At 41.2% G+C, this 19,732-nt stretch overlaps 1 protein-coding gene across 19 annotated transcripts in view; it reads right to left on the bottom strand.

The window, feature by feature from the left end:
- The window catches only part of LOC146977887 (microtubule-actin cross-linking factor 1-like), a 356,186-nt gene that overhangs the window by 51,400 nt on the left and 285,054 nt on the right, over positions 1-19,732 (bottom strand). For 18 of the 19 annotated variants that reach the window (XM_085790655.1, XM_085790669.1, XM_085790650.1 and 15 more), the window contains 10 exons: positions 15,925-16,086; positions 14,593-14,763; positions 12,537-12,703; positions 11,355-11,514; positions 9,582-9,908; positions 7,996-8,080; positions 6,108-6,334; positions 2,937-3,143; positions 1,793-2,020; positions 692-910 (listed from right to left, as the gene is read on the bottom strand). In XM_085790655.1, the coding sequence (XP_085646781.1) occupies positions 692-910; positions 1,793-2,020; positions 2,937-3,143; positions 6,108-6,334; positions 7,996-8,080; positions 9,582-9,908; positions 11,355-11,514; positions 12,537-12,703; positions 14,593-14,763; positions 15,925-16,086 (1,953 nt within the window). The remainder of the gene's footprint in view (positions 1-691; positions 911-1,792; positions 2,021-2,936; positions 3,144-6,107; positions 6,335-7,995; positions 8,081-9,581; positions 9,909-11,354; positions 11,515-12,536; positions 12,704-14,592; positions 14,764-15,924; positions 16,087-19,732) is intronic. The other variant, XM_085790668.1, reaches the window with a different exon arrangement.

The raw sequence follows: 19,732 nt of genomic DNA, 5'->3' as shown, positions 1-19,732 counted from the left end.
GTTTATAAGTTTTACTTCTTCTCACTCCTTTTCGAATATGTATTCTCTATCTCATGTTTAAATGTTTTGTCTTATTCTCTTTTTTTAAATTATTTTATTTTCATATTCGAAATAAACACTTCAATCAATCAATCAATTAGTAGAATAACTGCTTTACTTTACATAGCATCAGTGCTAATTTCCATCCGGATTGATTGATTGATTGATAGGACAGCGTAGAGCAGGTTGCAAACATGAGGATGTTGAGGAAACTAAACTCCATCCTGAATAACGACAGGCACCCACTCCACGCCCTTGAGGCATTCAGAAATGTAGAACTGAGAGGAACCTCAAGTCTTTTTTACCAGCTGCCATTAGGCTTTTTAACTCACAGTAATCATGTGCATGTGCCATTTTGGCTTCTCTTAATATCTGTAATCATGTGACAGTGTCTCTCCCTCCTTTTTAAAATCTTATTTTAGACCTTGCTACTTTTACTTCTTTTTAAATCGCATTTTAGACCTTGCTGCTCTTATTCACTGACACAAGTTTGTAACGGGTTGTGCAATATTGTTGTTATTGTGTATTTTTGTGCATGATGCGTGTTTGTGGTCTTGTGTTGTCTTCTGCTGCTGGTAACATTCTAATTTCCTGCAAAGGATTAATAAAGTATCTTTAACTTTAACTTTAACTAAACTCGTCTCTCTCTTACTCTCATCTGGTCTTGTTGCAGGCGCAGTGCGTCGGTGTCGATGGCGGGCGGCGGCAGCTGCGTGATGAGCGTCTCGGTCTCTCCGAGCCAGGGCTCCAGCTCCTCGTCGGTCTCCCAGAACCGCGCCACCAGGACCTGGGCCTGCTCCAGCGCCGAGAAGCGCTCGCTGTGGCGCTGGCTGGCCGCGTCGTAGCGCGAGCTCAGAGAGTCCGTCTTCACCTGGAGGAGCAAACGGAGACACGCAGATGATTAATGACGATGAGGTCATCAACCTGCACCGACTTTTACTGTTTTTCCTCGATTGCTAAGACACATTTCTCGAAAGCTTCTCTCCTTTTCTCTAAACTGTGAACACAAACCCCAATTTTCAAGATACATTCACAAAACCTCAGACTCTTCTTGCAAAACCAAACTTTCACCTCAAAACAGTTCAATCTGGTGCCCAAACTGAACTATGTTGTCAAATCGTGCCCCGAGTCAATCAACATTAAAACCACTACTGAGCCAGTCACTAAACACTACATAGAAAAATAGAAAACACAAAGCTCAGCACATGAAGCTGTAGAAATAAATGTTTATAGTTCACTGTAGCTAAATGCATGTTGTAAAACAAAAAACCTGTGCATTTAGCACTTGTACACAGTACAGTAAAAAAAAAAGTACAAAAAACAGAAATCTTGTGCATTTACACGTAGCACTTGTACAGTACAAAAACAAACAGAAATCTTGTGCATTTAGCACTTGTATACAGTAAGCCTACGTAAAAATAAAGTACAAAAATATAGAAATGAGAAGTGCAGAACTCAGCCACAGCATCATTTCTCTGCACTGGGTTCATCCTGAACTAGCTTATATATGTTCCCTCACATCATTGGACACAAGTGTGATCCATTCTGAGTTGTTGTGTTTAACCGGTGACACCTGTGCTTTACTTGTATTTGACTTTTGCCACCTGTGCTCAGCATTATGCAACACAGGTGCATCACAGTGAAAATGTGTTGGTAAGTTGTGTCTAAACAGGTGAAAAGTGAGAATTTGGTTCAGACAACAGAGTTTAGTGTTTTAGCAACTGAGAGAAACTGTAATTTCCCGGCGCCGTACCATCAGCGCGTCCCTCTGTGCGTCGCTGCAGCTCTCCATGATGTCGTCTCTGGAGCCCAGCAGCTGGTCCACCGTGTCCTTGTGTCGGATGATGTCGATGTTAAACGCCCGCTGCACCTGCAGCTGAGCCACCGTCACGTCCGGCTCGAGGCTCAGCGGCCCCAGAGACGCCAGCTTCCGCTCCGTCTGCCCCAGCCAGGCCAGCTCCGCCTCCACCGCCTCCTCGTACTGAGACAGAGAGAGAGAGAGGAGAGAGAGGAGGAGCTTTAATGTCGCTCACTCAGCGGTGAAGTCTAGGTGATACTCAGTATACCCACTGAAAATGCATAAATACTTCAGTAAACCCACTGCAACAAAACTATCTAACTAAAGTAAATGTCAATGGTTCTCAAAGTGCGAGGGTTGACAACTTTTTCTGGAAATTTTACTACTTTTTCTTAGAATTTTTTTGATAAATTTGACCAGTTTCTTCTCAGTTTTTCTGTTCTTTCCCTTTTGTATTATTGTTTGCCCCCCCCCCTTTTTTTTGAGAGATTTTATCACATTTTTCTACAACATTTTGAAAAATTTTACCACTTTTTCTAGAATTCTTGAGTAATTTTACCAGTTTCTTCTCAATTAAAGAAAAAAACCTTTTACTATTTACTATATACTATTTTTTTTTACTTTTACCACTTTTTTTTTTATTATTGTTTGACTTTTGACCACTTTTCCTAGAATTTCTTTGATAAATTTTACCAGTTTCTTCTAAAATCTTATTATTATTATTTTTTTTAGAAATTTTACCACTTTTTCTGAGAAATTTTACCAGATTTTTCAAAAAAATTGCAATTTTTTTCCAGAAATGTCTCTATAATCTTTCAAAAATGTACGCATGTAATTTAAACGTACATTGATTGTTTGCGTATTTCTGGTGCTTGCTTCAAAATGTTGTCCGATGGGGGTGCGTGGTCTAATTTGTGTCAGTTTTAGGGTCCTTAATATAAAACAGTTAGAGAACCAGCGGTCTATGTGATCAAGTATGAACAGTTTACCACCTAAAAAGCAGTTTACCCACTACACAACATTAGACTACACCACTACGCTCACTGGAGTTAAAACATCCACATCATTCACACATTCATGGATCCGGCTGCTGCAGTACCTGCTGTGACCTCTGGATGGCGGCTTGCACCAGCTGCACGCGCTGAGTGATGGTCTCGTCGGCCTGGCGATAGCGCTGGTTGGCGTCGGCGACCAGGCGGTCCAGGCCCTCGCGGGCTCGCCACGGCACCAGGTCCAGCAGGGCGCTGCCCACCTCGTTGACCGTGTCCAGAACCAGACGCTTCTCCGCCGACACCTTCTTCAGCTCCTGAACCACAAGACAATCATGGGTTTTATTGTTCTGCACTTCTGTTTTTTTTGCTTTATCTTCATGTGCAATTGATTTTAGATTTTTTTTTATTTCCTTACATGCACTCTTTTCTTTTTTATCTCTTTTATCTGCTGTAACACAGTTTGATACAGTAATAACAGGGTTAGAAACACCTGTCTGTCCAAGACAATAAAGTTTTATTGGAAGAGGAAGTGAAGGATTAAGAGTCACAGAGAAAATCCTGAAGACTTTTTAAATAAACTGTTAAATAAAAAGTAATTAATTTGACTAATCCAGCAACAAGTGACTCAGGTTTTTCTTTGTTTTTCTGTGTCTGCAGTGGAAGAAGTGTATTAAACGGTAAAATGCTGCAAATGTCATTGTGCAGCGACAGATTAAATGGCAATAATGTGCAATTGATTTTAGATTTTTTTTTTTTAAAATGTCCTTATATGCACTCTTTTCTCTTTTCTCTTTTTCTTTTCTTTTTCTTCTTTATGCTGTAACACAGCTTGTTACAATAATAACAGGTTTATAAACACCTGTCTGTCCAAGACAATAAAGTTTTATTGGAAGAGGAAGTGAAGGATTAAGAATCACAGAGAAACTTCACATACGAGTGTTAAATAAAAAGTAATTAACTTGACTAATCCAGCAACAAGTGACTCAGGTTTTTCTTTGGTTTTTTGTGTCTGCAGTGGAAGAAGTGTATTAAACGGTAAAATGCTGCAAATGTCATTGTGCAGCGACTGATTAAATGGCAATAATCCTCTCAATGGCTTTTCCCCCACAAAAAAATCAATGTTTCCATGGTAACTCGTCGGTGGGAGGTTGATGTTGGAACGACTGAAAATGTCATCGCAGACGGGAGCTGTCAACAAATCAGGGAAATAAAGTAGTTGTTGGTTCGTTTTTTTTTTAAGGCGAGACACTAACAGGCAAAAACACTGCTTTGTTGGGCTATTTTTCTTCCTTAACATGTTTTCTTTCAGAAAAGTCAAAAGAAATGGTAGAAAATCCACATTAAGGTTTTTGTTTCACTTCATTTTCTTTCCTTTCGTCAGTAGATTTCTCTTAAATTTACCAAAAGTTAACAGCTATTGTGACAAACTGTGCTGCTGTGTCTGTTGTCTGACCCATGTCATGTCAGGTATCATTGTAAAGTTCTCTCTGTATCCGAAAACCAATCGTAAAAGTACGATTTACATTAACAAATCTATGGAATTTTACAGTACAAGTCTTTAAAGTGAGTTTTTCCTCAGACTCTGAGCTTCAGCAGCACTTACAGACACCAAACCTACAACATTTTATTCCTAAAAACATGGCGATATTGGATTTTTTTAGGGCTGGTGACAGTATTTTCTCATTTACAAAGTGATAAAAAGAGATATCCAGAATCCTCCTCTGTAAAAACTTCTGACTCTAATATGTCAACAAAATAAAACAAGAATTTTGAAAGTAGCTTTATCCATTGTTCAGATTTTGGTTCTGGAAATGTATGCAAATTTGCGCATATTTAACTAGATATTGCCTCATTTACATAATTTAAACATACAATTTGACAAAACTTGTAATACAAAAAATATTTGTCTTAATGTGAGTGATAAACTTGGGAAGTTTCATGGTGATATCTGTTAGTTAAAAATGTTACCCTATTCACCTGTAGTGTCTCCCCCCCCTTAATTAAAGTGGAAAAATGTGTCTGATTCAGTCGGTAAAGTTTTGTCGTTCAATCACGACTGAACGCACAAAGTAAAAGACACAGAGGAGGAAGAAGAAGAAGAAGTGTGAAACATGTGTTGTGGAAACCAGAGCAGATGTGAAGGAGGATGTTGAGTCTGACGCTCAGTGACTCAGAGTTAATAATACACCTGGAGGCAACGAGTGTTATGTGTGACATAAACACACACACACAAGCTGGGTTTCCATCCAAATGTATCGAATTTAAGAGCGGATTTTGTGAAAATGCTCAAAAACCAAATGCGAATTTATGACCGTTTCCATTCATTAGTGTTTTGCGATTAGGAGGAGTGCACCGTGAGATTACGTCACAGTTGACACTCAGTTGAGACTCAATTTACGGACTTTCCTATATTCCTATATATATATAGACTATAGACGCAGTCCAGCAGCTCTTCACCCACAAACTCTGCCTCAATTCGCATAATCTGTTTCCATAACAAAAAGTCACATTTTCATTTAAAGCAGAAGTAAGTGATATATTTGTGTTAATCTAAGTCTTAAATAGTTGTATCTTCCGACAGCAATCACTTCTATAGAGTGTTTGGTCTGAAACACGGGTCTGTCAGTCACTCTGCTCTGCTCTGAGCCCAGGAGAAAACTTTCCTTGTATCCTACAACCTTTATCCAATGAGGAGAGAGAACGGCATAAAGGGGCAGTCCTCTCTGTGTGTGCAGCCAAGGGATGCGCCTGAATGTGGTGACGTAGGGACGAGGACCAATAGATCCATGACGAGGGCGGGGGCTGCTAACTCCATCGGCTGACAAGACGTTATGGTGCGTTCAGGGCAACTCGTAACTCGTGTTTTTCCGACCTGTGAAGTCGTACCAGTTCGATCTGGTTCGAGTTCACGGGTCAGAAGTTACGAGTGGCCGTTATAGTGACTTTCACAGGTAAAACAGGTCGGAGAAACACGAGTGGGTTGCCTGAAACGCTACAAAGTCGTAAGTTGTGACTTGAAGCTGTAATTTACGGTTTCAAAAGCCTGCCTGGAACGCAGCATTAGCGAAAACGACTGGATCGCTTACTTCTGCTTTAATCGATACGCTGACAAATCCACCCCGCCCCAAAGCGTAAAAACTTTTATGTGCATTTACTGCCTTTTTTCGAATTTCTGGCGTTTCCATTCAAGTATTTATTCGCAATCTTTGAAAACGCGAATGAAAAAAGGTGGATGGAAACACAACTACAGACACAGTGACACAGTGGCCTCCCAGTACCTTCTGTCTGTCCTGATAGGCCGGCGAGGCGTCGGGCTCCACGTTGTTAAGCTCCGCCTCCACGCCGTCCAGCCACTGGTTGACGTCGTCGTGGGCGCTGGCGAAGCGCGTGGCGAGCTGCAGCGCCTGCTCCAGCGTGCGGAGCGCCTTGCTGCTGCTCGCCGTCATCTCCGCGTAGCGCGACTTGATGCCGTCCAGCTTCTCCTGGATCAGGAGAACCTCCTCGCCTGCACACACACACACACACACACACACACAAACACAAAACATCAGAGGTATAAACTTTATGTTTTATTTAATTCGTCTTTATTCATCTATTTATTTATTTTCATTTAAAGCAGATATCAGTGGAATGTTTTTGTCAATATAAGTCCTAAATAGTCCTATTTTCCGTCAGCAATCACTTACATGAAGTATTTCAGCCTAAACACGAGTCTCTCCGTCACTCTGCTCTGCTGTAACCCGAGGAGAAAATTTTCCTTGTGGGATACAAGTGTTATCCAATGAGGGGAGAGAACGGCATGAAGGGCTGTGTGTGCAGCCAAGGGATGCGCGTGAATGTGGTGACGTAGCACGAGGACCAATTGATGCCTGACAAGGGCGGGGGCTGCTAACTCATGGTGCGTTCAAGGAAACTCGTACTTTGTGTTTTTCCTTCCTGTGAAGTCATACCAGTTCGATCTGGTACGAGTTCACGGGTCGGAAGTTACGAGTGGCCGTTATAGGGAACTTTCACAGACAACAGGACGGTAAAAACACGAGCTACGGGTTACCTGGAACGCTACCAAGTCGTAGTTGTGACTTGAAGCTGTAACTTACGGTTTCAAAAGCCTGCCTTGAACACAGCATTAGCCGAAACGGCCGTGCCGATGATATCTGCTTTAATTTATTTTCTCTGCATATCAGGGCCGTTGCTAGGAATTCTGGCCCCCCTGAAAGAATACTAAAGTGGGCCCCTGACTTTTCCACTTTTTTTCTTAGACTACATACAGTATGTATTATCATTTTTTATTCAGCCTACTTTGTTTTGATGCTAATGCAGCATTACTATGAGTATTACTCAGGGTCTTATGCAGAATAAATCAGTCATACAAAGTTTAGACTACTGGGGTTTTTTATGGGCCCCACTGGGCGCTGGGCCCCTAGAGTTATCATCACCTTTCTCCCCTATACAACGGCCCTGCTGCATATTCATGAACATACAATATGTAGCCTAAATATGCCAGATTTAGTTCTAAAGCTAATTTCCATCTGCAGTTTTGTTATCCGGGTTTTTTTTATTATTAAAGGGACAACGAGGAGTTTCTATTTGGTTATAAAAAGTCTGATATTAATGTGGATGAATCTACGTTACCACTTGTTAATGGCTCGATTTTAGATAAATCTATGGTTTTGTCTCTATGGTTATTTTGTTATTATTAGTGGTGGTGGAAATGCTGGGCGAGCCGACCAGCGTTTCTTTACTTTCGGTTTCGTGGCGAGTCATGAGAATAACGCCGCCGAATCTCCGTTTATGGTGGGAACTACGACGGTATGTGATCGTCTTCCAACCTCTGACTTTAATTCTTGATGAATGAAAACATGAGTCTGTCTTGCGCCGGTCAAAGAATTTCACGGCGCGGAGGCTCATAAATGTAGTGTGGAAACACTTCGCTTTTCCAAAACTCCTCGTTGTCCCTTTAACTTTTTATTTGAACTTCAAATCCAACACATTTTATTAACATTCATGTTTTTCCTAATAAAAGTTGTTGATTTTAAGTTCATGTCTGCTTTAATTGTGAGTCTTTATGTGTATTTGACAGTGTTGTTTTGTGTGTTTTATTAAAAGACAAACCAAAGACTGCACAGTAGCTGAAACTACACGTCCTATACATCATATATATGTTACCTGTGGTCTGTTTGAGTAAAGCTTGTCCGTTCTTGATGGCCTGGTCCACTGTTTTCTTCCTGCTCACGATCTCTTCATTCAGAGACTGAGGGAGGAAGAGGAAGATGAAAAAGAGTCATTAAACTGCTCTTGTGTGTTTCAAATCTGCTCTTTTTTATTAAATAATATTAAATATTATCATATTACATGTGTGCAGAAAGTTTGTTGCACATTAAAAACGTGCTTCTGGTTGAAACACACAGGAATGAGTCACACCTGGATTTATCTGGATTTATCACATTTATAAACAACTGTAACTTTAACTTCTTACATTGATCTTTGAGCCACAGTTCCTGGAAATGAATCAGCTGCAGTCACAAGATAAACCAACCGTCTGCTTCAATGTTATTATTTGATTTTTTAACAGTGTATTTTTAAACCAAACACAGTTTAAGGCCTTTCTGGACAATATCTGTCACTGTTTTTGATTAATGTCTAATAAAGTTACATTTGTATAAAGCAGCTTATTCATCCATGATTACACATGTGAAAAAGAAATCTCTTTAAAGGGATAGTTCAACATTTTGCCATAATCCCTATAGTCATAGCAGTAGGTTCGTTACCTTTAATTGTCGGTGCAAGCTATTTTTAGAACGAAGGAGCAGAGCCGTGAGCTGCTCAGAGCTACGCTACGGAGGCTCATTATGGGATTTCTTGGTTTCCCTCATCAAACTCATCAAATACACAATCCAACAACTCCACAACGCTCTGGTGGACAAGTTGTGAGCTGCACATTCACCACACTATGAGATAATAACACAACGTTACCAGACAGAGTTGTTTTAGAGGGAAATACAGAGACTGTTTATGAAAAACTGTCCCTGAAGGCAACTCGCATCAGCGGTTTTACATGATTTTCCCTCTAAAACAACTCTGTCTGGTAACGTTGTGTTATTATCTCATAGCGTGGTGAATGTGCAGCTCACAACTTGTCCACCAGAGCGTTGTGGAGTTGTTGGGTTGTGTATTTTATGAGTTTGATGAGGGAAACCAAGAAATCCCATAAGATAATAACACAACGTTACCACACAGAGTTGTTTTAGAGGGAAATTCATTTAAAACCGCTGATGCGTGTTGCCTTCAGGGGCAGTTTTTCATCAAGCAGTCTCTGTTTTTCCCTCTAAAACAACTTTTAGAGGGAAAAAGTTGTGGAGTTGTTGGATTGTGTATTTGATGAGTTTGATGAGGGAAACCAAGAAATCCCATAAGGAGCCTCCGTAGCGTAGCTCTGAGCAGCTCACGGCTCTGCTCCGCCGTTCTAAAAATAGCTTGCACCGACAAATAAAGGTAACGAACCTACTGCTGCTATGACTATAGGGATTATGGCAATGGGCCAATTTGCCTAAATGTTGAACTACTGTTTCCCTTTAAGGTGCATTTTGAACAAATGAGCGAATTATTTGAATCGACACCTCTCTCTTGTATAAAAATTCAGTTTCGCCGTCCAATGATGTAAACCCTGCTCTCTCTACAGTGTGTACTTGTGTTCCTCCTGTCCTGTCTGTCTGTGTGTGTCTGTGTGCGTGCATAGCTCCAGTTGTCGTTACCAGAGTGTGTTTGTGTTGCTCTGCCAGCTGCTGCGGCCGGTAGCTGTGCACCGCCACCTGGCCGAGCCTCTGAGCCACCTCGGCCAGCCAGTTCAGCACCTCCACCTCGTCCTCGCCGAACAGCTGAGCGTTGGCCAGCGCCTGCTCCAGCAGCGCCGCGCGCCGCCCGCTCCAGTCGGCCAGCTCCGAGTGGCCCGACCGCACCGCGCCCACGCGCTCCCCCAGCCAATCACGGTCCGCCGCGCAGCTGAGCGGCGTCAGCGATTGGCTGAGGGACTCGAGGCGGTCGACCTCGGCCTCTCGAGAGGACACGTCCTCTTGGAGCGCCTGGGAAGTGTGTGTGTGTATGTATGTGTTTGTGCATGAGCGTGTGTGTGTGTGTGTGTGTTTAAAAATAAGATGAAGGGATGTGAGAACAGAAAAGGAAAATAACAGAAAAACAAAAGACAAATAATAAAAACTCAAAATATGACAGATGAGAAATCATAGAGAAACAGGAAATCATAAACATCAACGATGAGAAACTGAAACAACTGAGATGAAAATGAGAAACTGAAGGGAACATGAATAAATCAAGACGTGACTGTGACTTATAATAATATGAATCTTTAATATGTCTGTATTATGACTCTACATCTGTGGTTTCTACTGTGCTGTCTGAACCCATGACCTTCAGTTGGACCATTTTGCACAAAAACACCAGCAGCACCCAACACAGGCTGCTACTGTTTTATATATTATATTTTAATTTCTATGTTCTCACTTGAAACAGATCATGTCTTATCTGTTGTGCACTTCATTGTTTATATGTTTTATTTTAGCGTTAGGTAATGCCCTGTCTTGTGTTTTGTATTTTATTCAGACATCTGAAGACCAACACGGAGCTTCTTCCGTCAGGCCATCAGACACACACACACATACACTTCCATGCACTACTGCACTTTGGATAATATACAAATATCCATCGACTTTGATTTTAATAACATAAAAAATACACTTATTTTTCTTCTTTTTTATATTGCTTGCCATTGCACTATTATATTATATTTATTACTACCAACCTCTTTCGGTTTTAAATATCCTTCTCTTTCTTCTTTAATTTTTTTTCTATGTCTATTTATGTTATGCAAATGACCAAAGGTACATACAAATTCCACTGTAATTACTTGTAATTGTATGTTACAATAAAGTAAACTTAACTAAACTTAACTTACTACTTACGTACGTACTGTCTAGAGCTAGACTTCAGCTCTGTATACTACCTACTGCTGTAACATGTTATGTCAAAATGTCATAAGTAAAAGAATGTTATGTCAAAATGTAAAAAGCAAAAGAAAAGAAAAGATCACGATAAAGATTTTATTCTGTGGGTAATGGGGGTGGGACTAGATCAGCTTTTGCTTCTCCCGCTTTCCCTTTCGGCCATGTGTATTGTATTATTTGAACTAAGATGAAGTGTGATGATGATGATTTAAATTGACATGCCCGAAATAAACAAATAAAAAAAATAAACTTAACTTATTCTGTCAGGTGGGACAGAGAGAAACGGCTTTTCGATCCATCTGGATGTTTGGTACATGTGGTTGAACGTTGTATGTTTTATTTATATTTTTCTTCTGATCCGACTGTGCATCTATTTTTATTTCCACGACCTCATGTGAAGCACAAACACCTGAACGCTCGGGGACGTCGACACCCTGGTGACCTGATTTAAACCATCAGAGGACCAGGTATGTGTGTGTTTGGTGTGTGTGTGTGTGTGTGTGTGTGTACCTTGTGCTTGGTGATCTGCTGCGTGATCTTGGCCGTCTGGGTTCCCATGGGCTCGGCGGAGCTCAGGCGTCGCTCCGTGGTGCTCAGCCACTCGCCCAGCGGCTCCAAGGCCTCGTGGAACTGAAGCGCCAGAACCTGCAGCTCCTCCAACTGTCGCTGCCTGAGAGGTGGGGGGGGGAGGAGGAGGAGGAGGAGGAGGAGGAGGAGGAAGAAGAAGAAGAGGCTTTTATTGGTATTTTATTGCTTTTTGCTGATTTTGTGACATCCAGCTGTCGCCTTTATTAAAAAAAACGGAAAGGAAACGTTATTAAATATCAAAGAAATGTGTTGTTTGTGTGTGTCTGTGTTAAACAAAGCATCTCACACTGTGAATTTATATATATAATAATAATACTACATTTTATTTGTAAGCGCTTTTACGTATTTACGGACAGTTACTTTGTGTATGTGTTCTACCCTATGTGGTACAATATTTTATTCCATTGTTGTTCTTTTTAAAGGTTGCCTTGTACAATCTGGCAGAGGGACAGTCGATGAAAACTATTTTTAAGATAATTCGGGTGTGTTTTTTATACAATGTTTATTTTGTCCCTTTTCAAATAAACTACAGTAAAGTGAAACTGAATACAGATGCTCAAAGACACTTTAGACTTTATACATCATAAAATAGAGCAAAGTCAGAGTGGAATTCAGATTAAAAACAGCAATAAAACAGTATAACACACACAAAAATGATATATTAAAAGCATATATTAATCTATATATATATATAGAAGACTGTATATGTGTGTGTGTGTGTGTGTGTGTGTGTGTGTGTTAACTCCACAGTCTTGTGTATCACACTTGGCTGCAGGTTTCCAGGCATCGACCTGCTGTCAACGTGTCAATTATGATTTGTCTTTGTCGTGCCACATCACATTCTCTCCCTGTATGTGTGTGTGTGTGTGTGTGTGTGTGTGTGTGTGTGTGTGTGTGTCTGTGTGTGTGTGTCCTTGTCCACCACACAAACCAGAGGTAATGATACTCTTCTCTGTTAAAGCGCCCGGAGATGAAACAAGAAAACAGGAAGTCACCGGAGCAGCTGATCATTATTATGTTTTCAAACATCTGTCACGTCTTGTTCCCCCCCCCTCCCCTCCCATCCTCCCCCTCCTCCCCCTCCTCCTCCCCCGGGACACTGACCTGGCCCCGGCCTTGTCCAGCAGCTCGCTCCACCTCTCGGCCAGACTCTGGAGCTGGGTCTGGATCTTGTCTCGGTCCTGGGTCTCGGCCGTGGCGGCGATCCGCTCTCCCTCGGCCCGGATCATCTCCACCGTCGGCCGCCGGTCGTCCAGCAACCGCTGCAGCAGCTGGAGCAGCCGGGGACAGATGTGGTGACCAGTCAGTCGACATGGCAACACAACATGATAGCAGTGCTTTCATATGACAGCATGTAATAATGTTATTTATGGTATTTATTTATTATTTACTGGTTCTGACCCCTGACTTGCCTTAACTTTAACCTTTTTGCACGCACCTTTTATCCACAGATTTATTTTTGTGTTCTAATAACTTTTTAATCTATCTATCTATCTATCTATCTATCTATCTATCTATCTATCTATCTATCTATCTATCTATCTATCTATCGTTCTATCTATCGTTCTATCTATCGTTCTATCTATCTATCTATCTATCTATCTATCTATCTATCTATCGTTCTATCTATCGTTCTATTTATCGTTCTATCTATCTATCTATCTATCTATCTATCTATCTATCTATCTATCTATCTATCTATCTATCTATCTATCTATCTATCTATCTATCTATCTATCTATCTATCTATCTATCTCACAGTATGTGTTTGTTTGTATATGATATGTAACAATAAGCCTCATTAATGAGGTCTGGGTTTGTTTTGGTTACTTCTGAATACGTTTAATTTTTACCTTTACATACTACATAATATAAAAATATTCACTATGCACGTTTGGTATCTTTTTTTTTTTAATGACAATTATTTATTAATTTATTAGTTATTTTTTCACTTTACCAGATTTTTTTTTGTATTTTTGGGCCCAGTATGTTAATAAAGTAGGTTAGAGTAGTTATCAGCTGATTCCACCACTTGTTTCTGTTTTGTAAAATGCTCATCTCATCCCACTTTTACGCTGCAAATATCGAACTTGCACCGACCAAGAATGTTGAACTATCCCTTTAACGGGACAAACTTTTATTCACACACACACACACACACACACACACACACACACACACCCTCCCTCTCTCTCTTTCTCCGTCACGGATGTAAACACGTGTGATTGATCGTTGGCCGAGGCTGCAGCTCTCTCATGTGCACAAACACAGGAAGTGTGTGTTGGATAAACAGGGAAAACTGTGAGTGTGTCTGAAAACAATACGAACCCACCATGCATGTGTGTGTGTGTGTGTGTGTCTCTGTGTGTGTGTGTGTGTCTGTTTTTATGCCAGTCTGACTGGCAGACGGTCAACTGGGACGGTTCGGATGCCAGGCAGACGGATCATCGCCTTTGTGTGTGTGTGTGTGTGTCTGTGTGTGTGTGTGTGTGTCCATTGTTTGTGGTTAAAGGACACCGAGGACGTAAATCAAACAAAGTCCAACACATTTACAGCAAACGGAAAAAATACTTTCTCAGTTCTCACACAACAACAATGTTTGGAAAATAAAATTATCCAGAAAAATAAAAAAAAAGTGAAAAAATAAATTCAAATCTGCTTCAGTTGATCCGTCAGGAAACTTTGTGTCTGACGATCAGAGCTTTAAAAAATCCCCCAAAATGGAAAATATGAGGAAACATCAACTCTTCAACACGAGTCCTCACTGAGCTGCAGCAGTGACATGACGCAGCTCACTGTTTTCTTTATTAGAAGTTAAAATAATCACCCTACCGCCCCTTTTCTTCTGAATCACATCATTTTTATTCTCCTTGATCTGATCAGAGATAATTTAATAATATTTTTATTCCTCAAACTCATCTTTATTCTCAGCTGCTCTGTTACAGAGTGAGAAAGGACCTGTGACTGTGTGAAGCAGCTTCAGGGCGTTTTTAGGAAATATTAGTTATCTTAGTCCAGTTATTTTCTCATATTTCAGTTTTTTAATCACAAGTTTTCTAGTTTTTTCTTGTAAATCTCTTCCAGCTCCCTCTTATATCTGTTTGTTAATTTATTAAAGTTGTTTTTTTGGGGTTTTTTTTATTCGACACCTCCGTCGTACCTTCTGTTCTTGGATCTGGGCCTTGACCACGCGGTATTCTGCGGACGGAGGCTTCTGATTGGCCACCAGCTCCTCCGTGTCGCTCAGCCAGCTCAGCAGCGGCTCCAGAGCATCCTGGAATTTCCCACAATGCAACAGGGCTTCCTGCAGCTGGGCGATCCGCTCTGCAACCTGAAGGAGAGAGAAATAATTCAGGTGAGTGAAGCTGCAGGAAACTGGAGAGGCCATGTTGGATTTTTTGTTTTGTTTTTTGGCTTCACGTTGAGTTTTTTTGGTAACTCTTTACTTGAATAGGTATTCATCAGATTGACATAACACTGTCATAACCATGACATAACAGCTGTCATAAACATCAATGAATACTTATGACAGCTGTCGTTAAGTGTCATTCGGTAAGTTATGTCACTTTTGATGCAAAGTTGACATTATTTGAGATGTCCTTGTTATGAGAACTAGTCATCATTTTTAAAGTTTTGGTCTGCTATCTTTGTATGACTGATTTATTCTGCGTAAGACCCTGACTAATACTCATAGTACACTGTAAAAACTCAACATCTTTCCAAGAATATGTCTTATTTCTTGTCCAAATGTCTCATTTCTAGTCAAAACTAATCTCTTTCCACTTAAAATAAGACTCATTACCTAAAAATTAACTTGTTTTTAGATCATTTTCACTTAGATTCACAATAAATAGAAAAATCTGCCAGTGAAAGTAAGTTTTTTGTGCTTGTAATAAGGAAGAAAAACTTGCTCCACTATCAGATTTTTTCTACTTATTTCAAGTGAAAATCTGCTTGAAAGAAGTAAAAAGTGTCTAAAAACAAGCTGCTTTTAATATGATGTGTCTTATTTTAAGTAGAATGAGATTTGTTTTGACTAGAAATGACATTTTGACTAGAAATAAGACAAATATTCTTGCTAAGATACTTGAGTTTTTGCAGTGTAATGCTGCATTAGCATCAAAACAAAGAAGGCTAAATAAAAAACGATAATAGATAAAATAAAATAAAAGAAAATAATAATAATAATAATAAAAAGAAAAAAAGAAAAAAAAAAGGAAAAGTTGGGGGGAGGGGCCCACTTTAGTATTCTTTAAGGGGGCCCAGAATTCCTAGCAACGGCCCTGTATGACAGTTTAAATTGTCTTTATGTCAAGTTCTCATAACAAAAACATCTCAAACAATGTCAACTTTGCATCAAAAGTGACATAACTTACCGAATGACACTTAACAACAGCTGTCGTAAGTATTCATTGATGTTTATGACAGCTGTTATGTCAATCTTATGAATAAGTAAAGTGTTACCGTTTTGTTTTTTAATAGTTTTTTTTACCCGTTTGTTGAGCGAGTTCCAGCGGAGGTTGGTGGTCTCCAGGTCGTGCTCCAGCGCCTGCGTGTCCGTGTGTTTGGCGGCGCTCTGGATCAGACCCTGACCCACGGCGTTGACGTGCTGCAGCTTGGGCTGGATGCCGTCCACCTGCTCCCGCTCCACCGCCTGCAACACAGAGATGGAGATAGAAGCTCGTTAACTGATTGGCCGACTGACTTTTAAAGGACAATTTCGGGCAAATTCACCTCGGGGCTGTATTTTCCCAACATTTTAGGTCTAAAAGAAGGAATCTGAAGATTTTCAGTTTAATTGAAGTGGATTGAAGTTCTGCTGCTTAGGCTGTTTACATCCCTCAAAGCCACAGACAGCGTCAGATGGCGACTCAAACATGCACCCAGAAGTTTATTATTCACTTCAAGCAAGTAAAGAGTTGATATTCCTGTGTTTATGACACAAACGGGAGCTTCCCACTGCACCTGAACACACCGAGCGTCAACTTGGGTCTCGACTCCGCCAGACTTTGAATTAGATCTAGTTTTACAAACATGTCGGCTTGTTGAAGTAAATAAACTTCTGGCTGCATGTTTGAGTCGCCATCTGACGCTGTCTGTGGCTTTGAGGGATGGAAACAGCCTAAGCAGCAGAACTTACATCCGCTCCCATTCATCGCTGCCGTGGCGACGCGGGGACAGACGCAACTACCGCAAAACAGGAGAAATTAAACTGAAAATCTACAGATTCCTTCTTTTAGACCTGAAATGTTAGGAAAATAGTTGAATTTGCCCGGAATTGTCCTTTAATGCATCACTAATGAAGGAATAAAAAAGGAAGAAGAGGAAACACAGGAAGAGGAGGAGGTACAGGAATATACAGCGGGTCAGAAATACACCACACACTCGATCTCTGTGACGACAAACGGAGGCGACGCTGCAGCTACATTTAGCAGCGAGAGCGAGAGAGAGAGGGAGGGAGGGAGGGAGGGATGAGCAGAGATAAGAGAGGAGTGGGAGACAGGAAGAGAGACGAGAGAAACGAGGGAGGAGGAAAAAAGAGGAGGGGGAGGAGGGGATTATGGGGATTAGAGGGTTCGACGAGTATAAGGGGCTGGAAAAGGCTGAGTCGACAACACACAGAAACACACAGACTATAGAGTACAACACAACCTGCACTTCAACACACACACACACACACACACACACACACACACACACACACACACACACACACACACACACACACACACACACACACACACACACACACACACACACACACACACACACACACACACACACACACACACACACACACACACACACACACACACACACACACACACACAACTTCACTTGTCTGGCCACATTACTCACTGACACACACACACACACACACACACTTGTCACAGCGGAGGCCTGTAGCCATCTTGTGCCGACAATAGAAGCAGCCACCCGACAGTAAAAACACAACCAGACTCCACTTCCACCGGACCAGAGGGCCCACAACACAACACAACACTACACAACACACAATCTGATGCTACTGTTTCAAACACACACGCACACACACTGGTTCTCAAAGCTCGGCCCGGTCCAGAGCTACGAGGAGTTTTAGATGCCAGTGATCAATATCTATAATCAATAAGATTCACAAATGTAAGAATTTGCTGCATTTAAACTGAATATATTAGTTTTTTTTTTAAAGGGATAGTTCGACATTTTGGCGAATTGGCCCATTGCCATAATCCCTATAGTCATAGCAGTAGGTTCGTTACCTTTAATTGTCGGTGCAAGCTGTTTTTAGAACGGTGGAGCAGAGCCATGAGCTGCTCAGAGCTACGCTACAGAGGAGGCTCATTATGGGATTTCTTGGTTTCCCTCATCATCAAACTCATCAAATACACAATCCAACAACTCCACAACGCTCTGGTGGACAAGTTGTGAGCTGCACATTCACCACGCTATGAGATAATAACACAACGTTACCACACAGAGTTGTTTTAGAGGGAAACACAGAGACTGCTTCATGAAAAACTGTCCCTGAAGGCAACGTGCATCAGCTGGTTTTGCATGAATTTCCCTCTAAAACAACTCTGTCTGGTAACGTTCTCCTCCTAAAACTATAGGGGATTATGGCAATGGGCTAATTCGCCAAAATGTTGAACTATCCCTTTAAGTCACAGGACAAAAAAAACAACAAAACACACCTCACTCAGTTTTCACATCGTCACTTTATAGATTCACTGATCGATTAAAGAGTCAGAATCGTTTCTAAATCAAACCAAAGGAGCAAAGGAAAATCTAATAACTTGAATGATTATTAATATAATTATTATCTATCATTCATATTGATCTACTGTATCTGTGTCACTTCTTTAACTCGACTTTATTTCATAATCTCTGACCAATTAAATGTTTTTTTGTTTTGTTTTCTCTGGTTCTTGTTCTTGCTGAAAAGCAGCACTGACCTCAGACCAGCGGCTCCGTCAATAAAAGTCAGAAACATCGTCCTGATGTTTCTCAAACTATTTCAACAAATCCACAAAGCGACTTTCCAAATTTCACGGCGGGATTTCACCACTGGGAGCTTCCCGTCAGTCTGGAGGGGGGAGGGAGGGAGGGGTGTGTGTGTGGGGGTCTGTCTGTCTGTGTATGTGTGTGTGGTGGGTCGGTCGCTGACATGAAAACGTTTGAGAAGTCTTGACATTCAGTTTCGGGGCCACAGAGGGAGAATTAGGGGCCGGTGGTTTGAGACGCTGCAGCAGCCAAACCCACACGGCCACACAAAGAGACTCACACACACACACACACACACACACACACACACACACACATGACTTTGGTAAATCCAAAAGCCTGGGGGGGGGTAGCTGGTGTGACATGACTGAGGGTGTGTGGGGGGTTGGGTGGGAAATAGTGAAAATGAGGGTTTGTGTTTGAGAGCGACGCAGCGGAGTCTGGAGGAGAATCACAGAGAAGCTTCAACACTCTGAAATAAAATAACAACAAACCAGTTCACAGAGAAACTACAACATCTGAGGAACCAGAGAGCGACAAGAAACAAACACAACGGGAGAGAGAGAAAAACGTCTCTCTGTTAGGATTTATTAACTCTATAAGAGCTTTTATGTTGTTGAATTAGCTCCTGATGCATTCAAAGACCTCAATGAGACTCGGTTAAAGCAGGAACCATTCAAGATGAGTGACGTACAATTATACCTTTACAGAGGACATATGGGACTCTGTGCTTGATCGGATACACTCCTCTTCCATGTGTTCCCGACATGCACTTTTGCAATTTAAAGTAGTGCATCGTATTCACATATCAAAAACAAAATGAGCGCGTATGTATCCTGATGTTGACCCTACATGTGATAAATGTAAAGGCGCACCTGCCTCACTCTACCACATGTACTGGACATGTCCTTCTTTAGATAACTTTTGGACATCGGTCTTCCATGCTTTATCAGAAATCCTTCCTCATCGAATCAACCCAATCCCTTGACTGGCATTTTTGGCATTGCCTCAGATTTGAATTTACCTAAAGTTATGCTCAACTTTCTGGCTTTTGCCTCTTTACTAACCCGACAATCTATTTCACTCAAGTGGAGGGACCCAGCTCCTCCTTCCTATTCACACTGGCTCAGAGACATGATATCCTGCATGAATCTAGAGAAGATTAGATACACTATTCGGGGATCAGAGAACAAATTCTACAAGATATGGCGCCCCTTTTTGGTATTCTATGAGGAACCTTCAACAATAAGTAAACTATTTTCAAGTTTACTGTATGTCAGTGGCTGTATACGTGTTCG

The sequence above is a fragment of the Trachurus japonicus genome, chromosome 11 (assembly GCF_045865225.1).
Source record: "Trachurus japonicus isolate A0001 chromosome 11, Traja_1.0".
Classification (NCBI taxonomy): domain Eukaryota; kingdom Metazoa; phylum Chordata; class Actinopteri; order Carangiformes; family Carangidae; genus Trachurus; species Trachurus japonicus.
This window is presented reverse-complemented; position numbering and strand designations above follow the sequence as displayed.